We start from the raw sequence: 17,110 nt of genomic DNA, 5'->3' as shown, positions 1-17,110 counted from the left end.
CAAGATCTCAGTAGAGAGAGCCAGGACATAGGTTTGTATCTGGGAGACATCTACATATAAGTAATTCTTGAAGTTATTTAAGTAGTTAAAAGCTTAAGGACATAAAATCTCAAATATTTAAAGTTTGAAGGGACTTTAGAAGCAATTTGGTCCAACTCCTTATTTTATAGATGTAACTGAGGAGGCCCAGAAAGATTAAGTGATTGAGTCACATGGCTAATAAATTTCTTCAGTGGCATTAGAACCCAGACTACCATAACTCTAAGTACCAATACCCTATCCTATTGGGCCATTCTGCCATAGATATGCATGGATAAATGTGATATGAATAAAGACAATATGGATAAATATATTTGCATGTGTAATACTATATACTATATATGTGTTTGTGTGTGTGTATGATATCTATATGTCATGATGGTCTGCCATGGATTGCTGCCTTGTTGTGTAGCTCAATGAATAACAATCAAGTTTGGCTTTGGAATACAAAATTAACTAAGTCAGACTATTAGAGTTTTGTCAAGCTAACTCACTGGTCATAACAAACATACTCTTTCAACAACCCGAAAGGTAACTCTATACATAGATATCACCAGGTGGATTAAATGGGATTTTGCAGTTTTAATTATCTTGAACTGGTTTAAACTGATTTTTATTTTTTAACTGGTTTGAAGTGGATTGAACTTAATGTTTGTTAGTAGGAAGCCAATGTGTATTTTTGAATGTGGTATGTTATGACTACAACTATATGTAAGATTCTTTTCAGTCTTAAGAAAGATGGACCATTTAAGTGGGAAGACAAGTAGAGGGAAGATCTAAAAGTTTGCCATTACAATAGTGTAGATAAAGTATTGTACTATTATTGTGTCAATGAAATTAGAAAGAGGGATATGACATCACAGATTTAGAGCTAAAAGGGTCCTTAGAGGCAATGGAATCCAACTTCTTCATTTCTAATATGAGGAAAATTAAGCTAAAGTATTGTCCAGGGTCACATTGCTAGTAAATGTATGAGGCACAATTTGAACTGGAAGTCAAGAAGACTCATCTTTTTAAGTTCAAATCTTGTCTCAGACTTAGTAGATGTGTGACACTGGGCAAGTCACTTAACTCTGTTTGCCTCAGTTTCATCATCTGTAAAATGTGCTAGAGAAGGAAATAGGAAACCACTTTAGTTGTTTAGCTAGTGGTTTAATTTATTGCCAAAAAAACCGCACTGGGGTCACAGAGAGTCAGACTCTCTCTTTAGACATGACTAAACAACAAGAACTCTATATATTCTGCCACCTAGCTTCTCCCAGATGGAAGAGAAGATATGGAGGGGAAATTTATGGATTTGGTGATCAATTGAGTAAAAGAATATAGGAACAAGATTATCAAATGAGACTGGTTGAATGTTAGTGCCACAGGGAGATATTAGAAGACAAGACAGGTGGGGCGGCGCCAAGATGGTGGAGGAAAGGCAGTGAGCTCCCGAACTCATGACACGATTGCTCCAAAAAACATCCAAATAATGCCATAGGAAAATGCCTGGAGCATCAAAACTCACAGAAGAATGTGCTGAAATCATCTTCTAACCAAGAATGGCTTGGAAGGTCAGAAGGAGGGAGCTACTGTGCTGATACAGGAGTTGAGCCCAACCCCACAGTCACCTTGACACAGATCCAGTCCCAGGAAGGCCTCACCAGAGAAGCAGACCCCTAGAGCCTCTGAATCAGCTGAAGCACCAGTGTTATCTGGAACTAAGCTTACAGTCTGGTGAGTGGGCTGAGCCCTGGGCAGGGGGGAGACTACAGGGGTCTATGCTGGTGCTGAGGCAGAACTTGGATTTTACAACCCTGCTGAGAACCAGGAGGTAGGCTCGAGTAGAAGAGGCCCAGGTTGGGGAGGGGCACAGGCTCATCGGAGCTAACAACCACAACACACAAAGCTGGTTGATTAGCAGGTTGGTCTGGGGTCATCTAAGGACCAGGGAACAGGCCGGGAGAGTGAAGAACCTGATTCTCCTTAAATCATACCACCTGGGACTTCTTAAGCTTGGGATACTGCAGCCTGGAAACAGTGCCCCATTTTAAGGAGCTAAAAGTCAAGTAAAAGAAAGGCAAGATGAGCTGACAGAGAAAGGTGAGGACCATAGAAAGTTTCTACAGTAACAAGGAAGACCAAGGGGCACCCTCAGAGGAAGATGTCAACATCAGGTCCCCTATATCTAAAGCTTCCAAGAAAAATATGAATTGGTCTCAGGCCACAGAGGTGCTCAAAAAGGACTTTGAAGATAAAGTTAGAGAGATAAAGGAAAAAATGGAAAGAGAAGACAAGACAGGATCAGAAAAAGAAGCTTTACTGTGTGCAAAGCATTGTGCTAAACACTAGAGATATAAAGGTAAACAGTCTCTGCCTTTAAGGAGCTCACAATCTAATGGAGGAGGCAAGAGTTTCCTTACTAGGTGACTCCTATATCAATTAAATCAAGTAGAGGAAAGTGTCTGAGAATTGTGAAAGAATGTGAAAGCATGCCATACATGAATCACTTGGGCAAAATGGAATACTTAGTCTTTCAAAGTGAAAACTTTGAATATCACCTATCTGCTGGATTCTGTAAGATGCAGGTTAACCACTTTGATTTGGCTCCCAGAGCTATCCTCTTAAAGGGTTCTTTACTATACACACCTCTTTTCCATAATTTACATTTCTTCATCCCTACCCACCACACACTCCTCCACTTTCCAAACTGGGTCAGTCAGATCCTCATTGTCGTAACATTTTAAAGCATAGACAGTAGCCTCCCCCTCTCCCCTTTATAGGGTATTATTGTTGTAATGCCATTGACTTCCAAGCAACGACTGCACTTAACTATGAGGGTCATACCTTTTAGCCTTTGATTCTAATTTTATCATCTCTGCCCATTAGATGACAAGACCTATCCTAGCTCCCTCTAATGCCTTGAAAAGACTTGCCCCCTGGGGCAGCTAGGTGGCGCAGTGGATAGAGCACCGGCCCTGGAGTCAGGAGTACCTGAGTTCAAATCTGGCCTCAGACACTTAACACTTACTAGCTGTATGACCCTGGGCAAGTCACTTAACCCCAATTGCCTCACTAAAAAAAAAGAAAGAAAGAAAAGACTCGCCCCTGTGCTTTTGCTCAAACCATGTCTCTTCCTTGCAATGTTCTTGCTTATATTTTCCGCTAATTTATGTACATCTTTGGGGAGAGTTTGTGCAAATCTCATTTTATTAAGATTTCTCTACTTAAATCTACCTTACCCTCTAGAACCTTTAGTCTAATTTGTTTTACAAAATTATATCAGAGGGGCAGCTAGGTGGCGCAGTGGATAGAGTACCGGCCCTGGAGTCAGGAGTACCTGAGTTCAAATCCGGCCTCAGACACTTGACACTTACTAGCTGTGTGACCCTGGGCAAGTCACTTAACCCCAACTGCCTCACTAAAAAAAAATTACATCAGAGCTGAAAAAAGTTTAGAGGTCAGTAAGTTCTGTCTAATCATTTTATAACTGGGGAAGCTATGAAATATAGTGTTTAAGTGACTTTCCCTAGGTCACAAAGCTAATCAGTGCCAAGAACAGGCCTAGAACCCAGGTCTCTTCACTGATAGCCCATTATTCTTTACACTATATTATTGTGTGTGTATACATTTCACACACACACACACACATATATAAATAGATACACATATATAGATGTGTGTATATATGTACACACACACATATATATGTATATATATATGTATGTGTGTGTGTGTATATATATATATAATGTGAGAGACAGAGACAAAAACAGAGGTGGAGAGAGCATTTCCATTTCTATGCTATTATCCACAATGGTATAGATAAGATCCTCTGTTTCTTTTTCATTCATCCCCGTATCTAGGACAGGGGTCCCCATATATCCAGGGTGCCTGAAAATATTTTGACTCACTGATAAAGCACTTAAATGCCCACCTGTATTTACTTAGACTGGATATAGACTAAAGTACAGTAGAAAAGAGCTGAGTGTCTTAAGGTAGGTGATTCCGAACCACCTCTCCTACTACCTCAATTGCCCCACTGACCTTATTCAATTCTCTAGTCTGGAAGATTACACCCATGGAGAAGAAGAGAAAGTAGCAGCTGATGACCCCTAGTTAATGCCATGCCATGCTATGCCATCAAATGGCACCACACCCTTGAGAAATTATTTCTGAAAAATACAGGGGAATGAGGGGATATGGAAAGACAGTAGATGGAGATACTTCTTTTTTCCAGATTCCCTTGAATAGTAAATGTACACAGAAGATTTTAACATTTTTCTTGTATTTCTCCAGGACTCCAGAAGGAAGTGGTGAATTATCACTCTGGATAGAAGATACTTCAGAAATGATCATGGTTGTTGGTAGCCCCCATAAAGATGTCCTCTTTGAATGACACAGAGTTCCATCCTCTCTTCTTCCTGCTTCTGGGAATCCCAGGGCTGGAAGGTGCACACATCTGGCTTGGTTTCCCCTTCTGTGCCTTATACCTGGTTGCCCTTATGGGAAATATCACCATCCTGTATGCAATTCAGACTGAACGAAGCCTACACCAGCCCATGTTCTATTTCCTGGCCATGTTGTCAGGAATTGACTTGAGTTTGTCCACAGCTACCATCCCCAAGATGCTGGGAATCTTCTGGTTTCACCTGAGGGCTATTGATTTTGGGGCTTGTGTCGCCCAAGTGTTCTTTATCCATTTTTTCACAGTCATGGAGAGCATTGTACTCTTGGCTATGGCTTTTGACCGCTATGTTGCCATTTGCAACCCACTCCGCTATAGCATGATCCTTACTCACAAAACCATTGCTTTCATTGCTCTGGTGGTTTTCCTAAGGAGCTTGTTTATGATAGCTCCTATTGTATTTCTCCTGCTTCGACTCCCTTACTGTGGGCACAGAGTCATCCCCCACACCTACTGTGAGCATATGGGTGTGGCTCGACTGGCCTGTGCCAGCATCAGAGTCAATATCTTTTTTGGCCTTGGAAATATTTCCATATTATTTCTGGATGTGATTCTGATCATCATCTCCTATGCCAGGATACTCCAAGCTGTGTTCCGCCTCCCTTCCCGGGATGCTCGACTCAAAGCACTTAATACCTGTAGCTCCCATTTCTGTGTCATCTTAGCCTTCTTCATGCCAGCCCTTTTCTCCTTCCTCACTCACCGTTTTGGTCACAACATCCCCCATTACATCCACATCCTCCTGGCCAATCTTTATGTGGTTGTACCACCTGCCCTCAACCCTGTAATTTATGGGGTCAGGACCAAGCAGATCCGGGAGAGAGTTTTGAGATTTTTCAATAAAAAAGAATGATATGAAAAGGACAAGGAAGTCTCGGGGACTCTTTCTTCATTCTACTACAGAAAATGAGCTCACTTGAAAACTCAAAGAGGTGAAGTGACATAGTGAATGGAGAGCTGGCCTCAGAAATGGGAAGACTTGGGTTCAAATTTCCCATCCTAGCTCTGTTGTCTTCCACGTTTCAGTGCCCCAGGCAGCTGTCTAACACTCTGAGTTGCAGAGAAGGTGCCTGCCTGCTTTGGTACATTGGATTTTGTCATTCCAGAATACCACATACCAATATATATATTAAAATAACAGCTTTAAAACTATCCTAGTGGTGCAGCTAGGTGGCGCAGTGGATAGAGTACCGGCCCTGGAGTCAGGAGTACCTGAGTTCAAATCCGACCTCAGACACTTAACACTTACTAGCTGTGTGACCCTGGGCAAGTCACTTAACCCCAATTGCCTCACTAAAAAAAAATTATAAAACTATTCTAGTAAGTACTGGAAATATACTTATGTATAGGTGTTTCTTTGATGGGATGTATGTATAGATAGGTTGGCTTGGCTTATTGGATAGGTAAATCTAAGTAGTCAAAGGGATTATGCAGTGGGTGAAAGATGAAATAACTGAGGAAATAAAGGTTTGAGTTTCTGAGCATATCAATTTATTAAGCACAGCATGCCAATTGTCTAATACATTGGGATCAAGCTCTCTCAGCATTGGCACTGAACCCTGAATACAGGGGGAGAAAGATTTTTATTCATTATAAGCAATTATTCAAATAAGGCCAATTGATCAAAACAATTAAGCAGGATATAAGATTAAGTAATCTAAGTAATAAATTTAATTAGGGTAGAGATTAGGAACTTTCCAAGTTGGAATAGGGAAAATGAACTGATGCAATTCCCTGAAATCAATGACTTGGTTATCTTCAGCAAAGCAATGATCTAGGACAACTCTGAAGGACTTTTGAAAAATGCAATCCATTTACAGAAAAAAAACCTGATGGTATTATGGGGTTTTTTGGTCTGTTTTCTTTCACAACCTGACTAATGTGTAAATGTTTTGCATGACTGCACATGTATAACTTATATTGAATTGCTTGAGTTCTTAAGGGGGTGGGAAGGGAGGAAAGAAGAGAATTTGGAACACAACATTTTAAAAATTGATGTAAAAATTTGTTTTTACATGTAACTTGGGGGGGGGATTCTAAATAAATTCCCTGAAATCAGAAAAAAGAGTTGTCCTACTGCCCTAGAAGATATATTCAATCAAAAGAAAATGGAAACAATAACTGATTGACCAATATGAGACCAGTTTTGACATAAAACATACAGGTTGCTCGAGATGTATAATTCTGAGAAAACTCCTTGCATCAATCTTCACATCTGTCTGCGTTTCTGGTCAGCATAACCTAGGTCTCTAAGTAGCCGGCAAAGATGGTCCCGTTTTCCATTTATGCAGGAATAGGTTCAAACAATGTAATACAATTTTCTCGCAATTCCCACAACTGAATAAAGTTTTCACACAATACAGAAATTGGCCTAGACCCATAATTGAATAAAAAGGGAACTGAGCTAGCTCCAGAATTGAATCATAAGACGGAGACAGTGTGGTTCACTCAATTCCCATTACTATTTTCTCTCCTAATTATCTCACCTGGACAAAGAAAGCTTATTTGCTTCAGGCCACTCTGAAATAAATTTTAAAATGGAGTATTATAATGTCACAGGAGGCATCTATTCTATAGGGTTGTTGACAAGCAGTCGTCCACTTAATACTTGAAGAATATTATGAATAGAGATCTACCTTCTGAAAAAGTCTACCTCACATTCAGATAGGTCTAACCATAGTGAAACCAAGAACTATTGCTCATTGTTCTCAGTGGGGCCATTGTTCTCTCTGGGGCCAAGCAGAAAACGTCTAACTTCTCTTCAACATGACAATACCTAAGATCATAAAATCATAGATTTGTGGTTGGAAGGCACCATTTGAAGTCATGGGATCCACTTTTCTCATTTGATATAGGAAGAAACTGAAGCCCAGGGAATTGAAATGTCTTGGCCAAGGTCTCAGAGCTAGTAATCAACAGAGCCATCTCCTCTGATGCCAAATCCAATACTTTTTATTGTATCCTTTTGCTTCCCATTATACTCTATTACATCATGTCCACTGCCTAGGTCTGCAATGACAGAACTGCATTGCTATTTAGCCTCTATATTTTCATCTTGATAAAAACATTTTTTAAAGATTTAAAGTGCCTTCCCAATTTTTTCATAGACTAAAATACAGGTATATTATTATTATGGAATTCTTATAATAACTAAATAACTAAATCAACCAATTTATCAATAAATGAGCTAATGAATAAATAAGAAGATGGATGAATAAATAAGCACATATGTAAGTAAATAAATGAATTAATGAATAAATTTATTAATGTTGTGACAAGAAATAAAATTGCTTCTTTTTCCATAATTATAATCCTATATTTTTTTTGGTGGGGCAATTGGGGTTAGGTGACTTGCCCAGGGTCACACAGCTAGTAAGTGTCAAGTGTCTGAGGCCAGATTTGAACTCAGGACCTCCTGAATCCAAGGCTGGTGTTCTATCCACTGCACCACCTAGCTGCCCCCTATAAGAGTATTTTTAATGAACCCATGTTAGCTTGGAGTGATTACTTTTTAAAAATTTTTTAGCTATTTACAAACTACTTCTCCAATTTTTAAAAAATCAACCATTGTTCAACTTTAACATTCTTTGTTAGTTTTATTTTGTTCTAATTTTTAGTATTCCTCATATTATTTTCATGTAACTGTATTATTCTTGTTTTTAGCCACAGTTAACTCTCTTTGCTTCCAACTTTTATTGATGTGCTTTAAAATTTGGATTTGGTTAATACAACATTGGTCTTTTTAGGAATTTCCCCCTTTTTTCATTGGAATTATCCATTTGTGTAATCAAAATTTGATTATAGACAGGCTTCCATCCCAACCAAATTTTCCAGTAGAATCTGGGACCATGGGAAGAAGCTCTGGGTATTACAATTTGAGAAGGATGTTGTTATACTGGAAAGTGTCCAGAGGAGAGCAACCAGGATGGTAGAGGGCCTTCAGTTTATGACATATGAGTATCAGTTGAAGGAAATGGGAATGTTAAGCCCAGAGAAAAGAAGACCAGAGGAGTGAGGAAACAAGATAGCTATCTTCAAAAATGTATTTGAAAGGCTGTCATATGGAGGAGGAAGTTGACTTACTCTAACTCCTGATGTGATGGGTAAATCTTCAAACAAGTAAATTTTTCATAATCCTAACTATGGCTAGGGAAATTCAATTTACTAGAAGTAGTCTGATATAGAATTGAATTCTCTCCCTTGAAAGATTCCATTGAAGATGGTTAGATTTGTTATGGGTCCCGTTTGGCAGATGTATTTTAGTAAAAGAGTTATGGGGGACTCCAGGAAAAATAAGAACAAGTTAATAAAAAGCAGTGAGAATTTGATGAAAGACTAACACTTGCTTCTTAGGGACCTGTTTTAACTCTGGGTAGAGCTAGGATCGGAGTCCTTTATTTGTTTTTTCCCCTTGCACCTAGACCATTCTGTCCCCAAAATACAATGGATTTTTCTTAATTCCCTTTTCACACACCCTTCCTTATTAACTTCAGGATTCCTTGCTTGATTTCCTGGGTACGGACTCCATAGACAATGGGGTTGAGAGCTGCAGGGATGACATGGTGCAGAACATTTAGCAAGATGGGTACATCAGGAGAAACTCTCTTTTTGGCTACATGGGTGAGAACAAAGACTAGTAGGATGGTGCTAAAGAAGAGAATGAGGATAAAGTGGGAGCCACATGTACTCAGGGCTTTGACTGTAGCACCTTTAGCCTTTAGCTGGAGAATAGCACGTAGAATGAATGCATAGGAAAGGAAAATAAGGACAAGATCAGAACCAAGTATTGTCCAGCCAGCAATGAATTGGTAGAGGCGATTTAGTGTAACATCATCACAAGAAAGTTTGGACACTGACAAGTTGGCACAAATACAATTCTCAATGATATTGTACTGACAGTAGTGTAGCCGAGCTGAGAGAATAGGGATAGGCCCAGTGACAAGAGCATTCCGGGCCACTATGAAAATGGCGGCTTTGACAACAAATTGGTCAGTAATGATGGATGGGTAGCGCAGTGGGTGGCAGATGGCCACATAACGGTCATATGCCATTACCAAGAATGTACAAGACTCCATGGCCAGGAAGCAGTTCATGATATACATCTGGAGGAAGCAGGTAGAAAAACTGATGGGCCTGAGGTCAAACCAGAAGATGAGCAGCACCTTGGGGATGACAGTGAGGCAGAGAACCATATCCAGTATGGAGAGGAGGCTGAGCAGGTAGTACATAGGCTCATGCAAGGCTGCTTCCAGCCTAATGGTGATTAGGAGGGTAGCATTAGCCCCCATGGCCAGGAGGAAAAGCAGACTCAGGGGAAGGGAGAGCCAGTGCTGCCAGCTTGGAGATCTGACAAAACAGTTCAGGAGGAACTCAGAGACCTCAGTGGAAGAAGAGCTGTTGGAAAGTAGCATGATGCATAGTCCTCTGGCATAGGTATTCTTTGAGTTCTTATGGGAAAAGGAGAGAGTTAATGAATAAACTGTATAAAAGTCTAGAGGACAAGCAAGGAATCAGTCAGTAAGCCTTTATTAAGCACAGTTATTTACTCCACCTCTTGCCTCTGCTGCTTTGTATATGCTATGCCTCGTGCCCGGTATGACCCTCTGTTTGATAGAATCCTTTGTTTCCCTCAAAGTTCAACTTAAATATGAACTCTTTTACTATTGATCCTCTTAGCTGCTGGTGCCTTCTCCCCCCTCTCCCATTACTTACTATTATATATGTGTTTGTGTGTATATATGAATGTTCATTTATATGTATGTGTATCCATATGTTTGTAAATACATATATTAATGTACACATGTATATGTGAATATGTATACTTACATATATGTGTATACACATGTATTTGTATATTAGTAGATAGGTTGAGAGCTATACTTCTGTAGAGAATTACCCAATTATTGACATCATAGATTCATTTAAGAATTTATATATTGCATATACTCATGTATGTGTATACTTTCTCCCTCAACAGAATGCAGCTTCTTGAGGGCAATGACTTTCATTTCTCTCTTTATATTCTCAGCACTCAGAAAGTATACTAAATCCTAGAGAGCTCCAAGCAAAAGGAAAGAGAGAAAGGAGACAGGATCTGTATAGAAAATTGCAGGGAAATAAAACAAAATTCAAGAAGCTCAGGGAGATGGAGAGTTGATCAAATGAATCTTTTTTTTCCAGTAAAGGAAATTTCCTACTAATTAGTCTAAAAGTCCCCTAGCTAAGTCTCCTCTCTACTCTCTCAAGCTGGAGCTACAAGCCTGGAGATAAGATCCACATCCAAATAGCAAAGGAGGCTGGCATCATCTGTCCATTCCAACTCTGAGCCTATTCCATGTTCCTGCCCCTGAATGTCCACTCCCACCCATCCTTATTTTACAGCACTAATCCCTCAGACCCTCCTCCACACGTCCAGCCTGATAATCCCCAAACTGAAAGATAAGAAGCAAGCAAAACTGAAGTCCTTTTCATCTCCAGTGTTGACTTTAATCTAGCCAGCCACCACTTTAAAATTCAAGAAATTTCCAACCCATTTATTTAACACACATTTATTTATTTGTAATTGACAAGGTTCCATAGTAGGTTTTAGTAACACAGAGATAAAAAGAAACAGTCACTGTGCTTCAGGAATTTACATTTTATAAGAGCATAGTTTGGAGAAGGTTAAATAATAGAATATTAACACAAAATATTTCTAAAGTAGGAAGTAATGGGGGGCAGCTAGATGGTGCAGTGGATAAAGCGCTGGACCTGAATTCAGGAGGACCTGGGTTCAAATCTGGCCTCAGACACTTAACCCTTACTAGCTGTATGACCCTGGGCAAGTTACTTAACCCTCATTGCCCCGCAAAAAAAAAAAGGAAGTAATAAGGAAAGAGATCTAAACAAAGTTCTCCAGTGATATTTGAGGAGAGAAAGAAGACTTTCAGTTTAGGTATCAGAGAAGGCAACATGGAGGAAGGAGCACCTATATTTAACCTTAAAGGAAGATAAGGTTACTAAAAGGTGGAGATGGGAAGGGATTGTGCTTCTGAAATAAAATATCTCCCTCACCAACACCTTAGTTTTAGAGGAATAAAGAACTTTAGAGACCATTTAATCTGATCTTTTCATTTTAATGCCGAGGAAATTGAGACCTGGAGAGGTTAAGTGATTTGTCCAAGGTTGCACAGATAATAAACATATGAATTCCAATTCAGATTTTGTAAATCCAACTTCAGTGATATTTCCTCTATTGTATGCTGTTCCCCATTTCTTTATATTAATGTTATTTTTTCCAGATCACAGAATCACAGAATCTCAGAATAGGAAGTGACCTTAGAGATGATCTATTTCAACACATAGTATTTTCATTTAAAATTAAAATTTGGGGGGCAGCTAGGTGGCACAGTGGATAGAGCACTGGCCCTGGAGTCAGGAGTACCTGAGTTCAAATCTGGCCTCAGACACTTGACACTTACTAGCTGTGTGACCCTGGGCAAGTCACTTAACCCCATTGCCCCCCCCAAAAAAAAATTAAATTAAATTAAAATTTGTCTAGGGGCTGGTGTCACTGATATATTTAGTACCTAACACTTTGGTAGGCATGAATTTATCAGATGTATCCCTCTCTGACTTGGTTCTGGTTTTCATTGGTTGGAAGCAGAATAGTGAAATTATTTTAAAAAAAGGCTGTAGAAAGAAGGGAGGACAAGTCCCCAAAATATGTTTTACTAGTTTTATCATTTCCCCTTGGTCTCAGACTAAAACCAGATGAAACTCACCCAGCACAACGCAAGCAGGTCTCCCACAGGGTGGCAATCGCACTCTCCCTGCCTCTCTTAACCTTGTACCTTGCTTACCCAAAGGAAGTAGAGTTTATACTGGAATTAAGCTCCCCTAGGATGATGTCACCATACTGTGGTTCCCTAAGGTCTGAAATGTGGAGCACAGGCCAATCCCCGAGTCTCTGACCCTTCTAGGAGAGTAAGGTAGAGAGAATATCTTATGAGTTATTTTTATTTGCCATAGAATCATTATTCATTTTCTTCCTCCCTAACACCTCATTGGGAGGGATGGCTTCAGAGAACAAAGAAATAGTAGGATAGATAACTGTCTTACAGAGGAGATAGATGGAATGATACTCTGTGTTTTTATTGGTCACTTTTACTGCCAATCCTCTAGGAAATCTTAGCTCCTTCCTGAGAATAGAGATATAAGAGTCATACCCTTATTTTATTTATTTTTTTTTAGTGAGGCAATTGGGGTTAAGTGACTTGCCCAGGGTCACACAGCTAGTAAGTGTTAAGTGTCTGAGGCTGGATTTGAACTCAGGTAGTCCTGAATCCAGGGCCGGTGCTCTATCCACTGTGCCACCTAGCTGCCCCCATACCCTTATTTTTCAATATTTCATTGCTTTCCTTACCAATGCAATGTTGACAGGAGGAAAGGAAGGAAACCACCATTTACGAAATGCCTACCATGTTTTAGGCACTGTGCTTAGTGCATTGCAAATAGTAGCTCACTGGATCCTTACCACAATCATGGGAGGCAGATATCATTGTTATTCCCATTTTACAGTTGAGGAAACTGAAGCAGATAATTGTGAAGTGACTTTCCCAGGTTCACAGAGCTGGTAAATGTCTGAGGCTATATTTATTTGAACCTAAGTCATTCTGGCTCCAGGTCCAGCACTCTGTCTATTGTGCCATTAATTCATTACCTCAGGAACCCTTTTGAGTCAGGTTGATGATGGTGGTGGTGTTGTTGATGATGACAAAAATGTCTAATATTTACCCTGTACCTTAAATTTGCAAAGTATTATGCATGTTATCTAATCTTCACCCCAATACTGTAAGATAGGTGCTTTATCCCCACTTTACAGATGAGGAAATAAGGTAAAAGAGAAGTCTCTTGCCCAGGGTAACACAGCTAATAAGTGTATAAGGTCAATTTGAACTTGACTTTCTGTAATGTCAGGGCCAGGATTATAACTCTAGCCACAGTATCATAGATTTAGAGGTAGAATTACACTTGGATAACATCTTGTCCAAATATAATATAAAACTGAAGCCCAAGGAAGTTATATGACTTGCCAAGGTCATAAAGATAATGAGTTAAAGTAGGATTTGCACCTAAGCCCTCCAATTCTATGTCCTATTGTCTTTCTGCAACTCTATGCTGGAAGTTCCCAATGTGGTGTTCTTTCCATTGTACAAAATAATTTTCCACTCTTTACCCTTATGTTTTCCCCTTACATCCAGGCAATGTTCTAGATGTTTAAAACAATTGCAGAAAGAGATAAACTATACCCAATGTACAATCTAGGTCCATTCTTGGGCTTTTGTAGATTCATGGCTGTGTCTGCTAATTTTACCACTGAACAAAGATCAAAGCATCATAGATTTAAAATGAGAAGAAATCTCATAGGCCTTTGAGTATAGCTCTCTCATTTTTATAGATTAAGAGCTGAGGCTGAATGACTAAATGGCTTGCTTATGTTCACATGGGTGATAAGAGCTCAAATCTTGCTAACTCAGTTCAGGACTCTATCCATTAGGCCATGATCAAAATCGAGGGACCAGGCAAATTAAAAGGAGGGACCAGCTTTGGCCTGTGTAGGTCCAAAGGCTCTAATTGTACTCACATTGCATGGGAATCATACTTGACCTCCTGATCTATGAACTCATAATTTCCAGTTCTCTTGATCTTTACAACATCCTTTCCAGAAAAAAAAATACTATGAGGATCAAATCTTTCCATCATCCCTCCCCAAGAAGTCCTTGGAAAGGAAATGAGAACCTAATTAAGCTACTTCTCTTACTTCATAGATAACAGTAATAGTAATAATAGGCAGATAGGTGGCATACTGGATAAAGCACTGGAGTCAGAAATACCTGTGCTTGAAACCTAACTGAGAAACTTCCTAACTATGTCACCCTAACTTCTCTGTCCCTTAGTTTTCACATCTGTAAAATGAAATAGTTGATTTCAGTGGCCTATAAATATACTATTGACTCTGTTGATGGTCCTATAATATTAGCTAGCATTTACATAGGTTAAATAAGGTTTGGCAAGCACTTTGTAGATGTTATCCCATTTCATTTTCCTTTTTTGTTAATTTGTTTTTTTAATTTTATTTTATTTTCAATTTCAAATTCTCTCCTTCCTGCCTGTTTCCTCTACCTATTACAAAAACATGTAGTCAAACAAAACAAATTCCCATATTAGCTATGTCCAAAAAAAAAGTATGCTTCAATCAGCACTCTGAGTCTATCATGTCTCTATCTCAAGGATAGCATGTTTCATGTTTCATAATTAGCACTCTGGAATTGTGTTGGTCATTTTGTAGAACAAAGTCTTTCAAAGTTGTCTTTACAATATTGTGGTTATTGTGTCAATTGTTTTCTTAGTTCTGCTCATTTCACTTTGTATCAGTTCATGCCCATTTGATCTTCACAACAACCTTCTGAGGTAGATGCTAATATTATTCCCCATTCTACATATGAGGAAACTGAGGCTGAGGGAATTTAAGTGGTCTGTCTAGTAAGTTTATGAGGCAAGATTTGAACTCAAGGTTTGCTGATTTCAGAATGTGTTATTTACATTTCCCCAACAAATACCAAGAGAAATGCAATAGGAAATAAATATAAAGACACAGATTTCTTTGGTAAAATGGAACTCTGACAGTCTTATCTTACTTATTCTTCTGTTTTTAGATAAAACTATACCAAAAAGTTACAAAAATCTTGAAGCAATTAAATTTTTTCCTTAAAGGTACAAAACATGATTATATGATAAAAGCAACATGAAGAAAAGATGAGACCAACATGTTTACTACTGCATTAGGTGTGCTCTTAGAGATCTCTGTTCTGATCTTGCCCCTATGTAGGTAAGGATGGATCTTCTCACCCCAGTTCAGTAAAACCTAACTCAATGGCTATGAATCATTTTTTGACAAAGATTTGGAGGACACGATCCCTAATCTGCTTGGTTCTGACACCATAGATAATGGGGTTGAGGGCAGGTGGGACCACAACATATAGATTGGCCAAGAGGATATGAATGTAGTGGGGCACATTCTTACCAAACCTGTGGGTAAGGAAGGAAAATAGGGCAGGGGTATAAAAGGCCAACATAACACAGATGTGGGAGCCACAAGTGTTCATGGCCTTTAGCCGAGCATCTTGGGATGGGAGGCGAAAGACAGCCTGGAGTATCCTGATGTAGGAAACACCAATCAGAATCACATCCACAAATACTATACAAATGACAACTAAGCCATAGATAATGTTGACTTTGATGCTGGAGCAGGCCAACTTGGCAATGCCCATGTGTTCACAATAGGTATGAGGAATGAGATGGGAATCACAGAATGGTAGCCTCAAGACAAGATAAATCAAGGGAAGCATGAAAGTCAGGGATTTCAGTATGATGGCCCCTGCAATTGCCCCAATGGTCTTATTGGTCAGGATGGTTGTATACTTGAAAGGGTGGCAGATAGCTACATAACGATCAAAGGCCATGGCCAAAAGCACTGCTGACTCCATAGTGGTGAAGTTGTGAGCAAAGAACATCTGGGCAACACAGCCTGCCAAGCTGATTTCTCTCAAATGAAACCAGAATATTCCCAGCATCTTGGGTATAGTGGCTGTTGACAGGCCAAGGTCAATAGCAGCTAACATAGCCAGGAAATAGAACATGGGCTGGTGAAGACTCTTCTCAGTTTGTATCACAAATAGAATGGTGCAGTTTCCTAAAAGTGCAATTAGATACACAGAACCAAAAGGGAAGCCAATCCAAATGTGGGCAGCTTCCAACCCTGGAATACCAACCAGTAGGAAGGAGGAAGGGTGGGTACAAGAATTATTTGGATGGGGCATCCTGGAAAGCTATGATATATTTCTTGTTGATGGGCTGACCTGGAGGGAAAAAAGAATATATTCAAAGTTTAGATTTAGACCATTCCATAGAAGAAGTGATACTATTCACATCCCTTTTTAAAAACTTCTTTAGTAAGAGACTCTGGAGACATGTATTTCCCAGTGCAATACAGGAACTTTAAGTGTACCTCCCTTTCTCTCTTTCCTTTATTTGGAAGGATTCTAGGTCAGTTCACTTGAAGTTGAGTCCCATGGAATGGATACTTCATGGTGCATAATTAAAGAAAACTGAGGATAATAATCCTTTACATTTTTATAGGGAGGTGAACTATTGAAACTATAGGAATGGCTCAGGTTTCTATTGGAGAGGGTGTACATAGAGGACAGAACCTTGAGTAACATTCAACTTCCCTTAAGGGGGGTAAGTACAAGGAACAAGAGAAGGTAATAGATAAAGTCTAGAGAGGCAGCAGAAGGAGAAGTGGATATTATCTCAGAAGTGAGGAGAGGAGAAATTATTTAGAAAGAGGAGTTAGTGAACAGTGTCAAATGATACAGAGAGGACAAGGAGGATAAGGAGCAAAAAAAAGTAATGGGCAAATTAAAACAAATCTGAGATACAATCTCATGTCTATCAGATTGGTTAATATGACAAAAAGGAAATGATAAATATTGATGGGGATGTGGGAAAACTGGGGCACATTGTTGGTGGATTTGTGAATTTATCCAGCCTTTCTGGAAAGCAATTTGGAATTAAGCC

General features: G+C 39.4%; 3 protein-coding genes across 4 annotated transcripts; 1 reads left to right on the top strand and 2 right to left on the bottom strand.

Moving 5' to 3' along the window:
- Positions 1 to 4,340: 4,340 nt before the first annotated feature.
- On the top strand, positions 4,341 to 5,342 carry LOC122749138 (olfactory receptor 52E8-like). The gene has a single exon (XM_043995341.1). The coding sequence runs from the start codon at positions 4,404 to 4,406 to the stop codon at positions 5,340 to 5,342; it is 939 nt and encodes a 312-aa protein (XP_043851276.1). The 5' UTR covers positions 4,341 to 4,403.
- Positions 5,343 to 8,955: 3,613 nt separating this feature from the next.
- Positions 8,956 to 9,900, bottom strand: LOC122750582 (olfactory receptor 56A3-like). The gene has a single exon (XM_043997330.1). It carries the CDS (start codon positions 9,898 to 9,900, stop codon positions 8,956 to 8,958), a length of 945 nt encoding a protein of 314 aa, XP_043853265.1.
- Positions 9,901 to 13,998: 4,098 nt separating this feature from the next.
- Positions 13,999 to 16,350, bottom strand: LOC122749093 (olfactory receptor 52E4-like). 2 transcript variants are annotated; one of them, XM_043995268.1, is made up of 2 exons: positions 15,427 to 16,350; positions 13,999 to 14,016 (listed from the first exon to the last, which is right to left on the bottom strand). In XM_043995268.1, exons 1-2 carry the CDS (start codon positions 16,348 to 16,350, stop codon positions 13,999 to 14,001), a joined length of 942 nt encoding a protein of 313 aa, XP_043851203.1. The 2 variants fall into 2 exon arrangements, with proteins under 2 accessions (XP_043851203.1, XP_043851204.1); XM_043995269.1 differs by lacking the exon at positions 13,999 to 14,016 and having other exon boundaries at positions 15,415 to 16,350.
- Positions 16,351 to 17,110: the final 760 nt, after the last annotated feature.

Source organism: Dromiciops gliroides, chromosome 3 (genome assembly GCF_019393635.1).
Source record: "Dromiciops gliroides isolate mDroGli1 chromosome 3, mDroGli1.pri, whole genome shotgun sequence".
NCBI classification, from domain to species: domain Eukaryota; kingdom Metazoa; phylum Chordata; class Mammalia; order Microbiotheria; family Microbiotheriidae; genus Dromiciops; species Dromiciops gliroides.
Note: the sequence above shows the minus strand (reverse complement) of the source record. Positions and strands in the feature narration are given on the sequence as shown.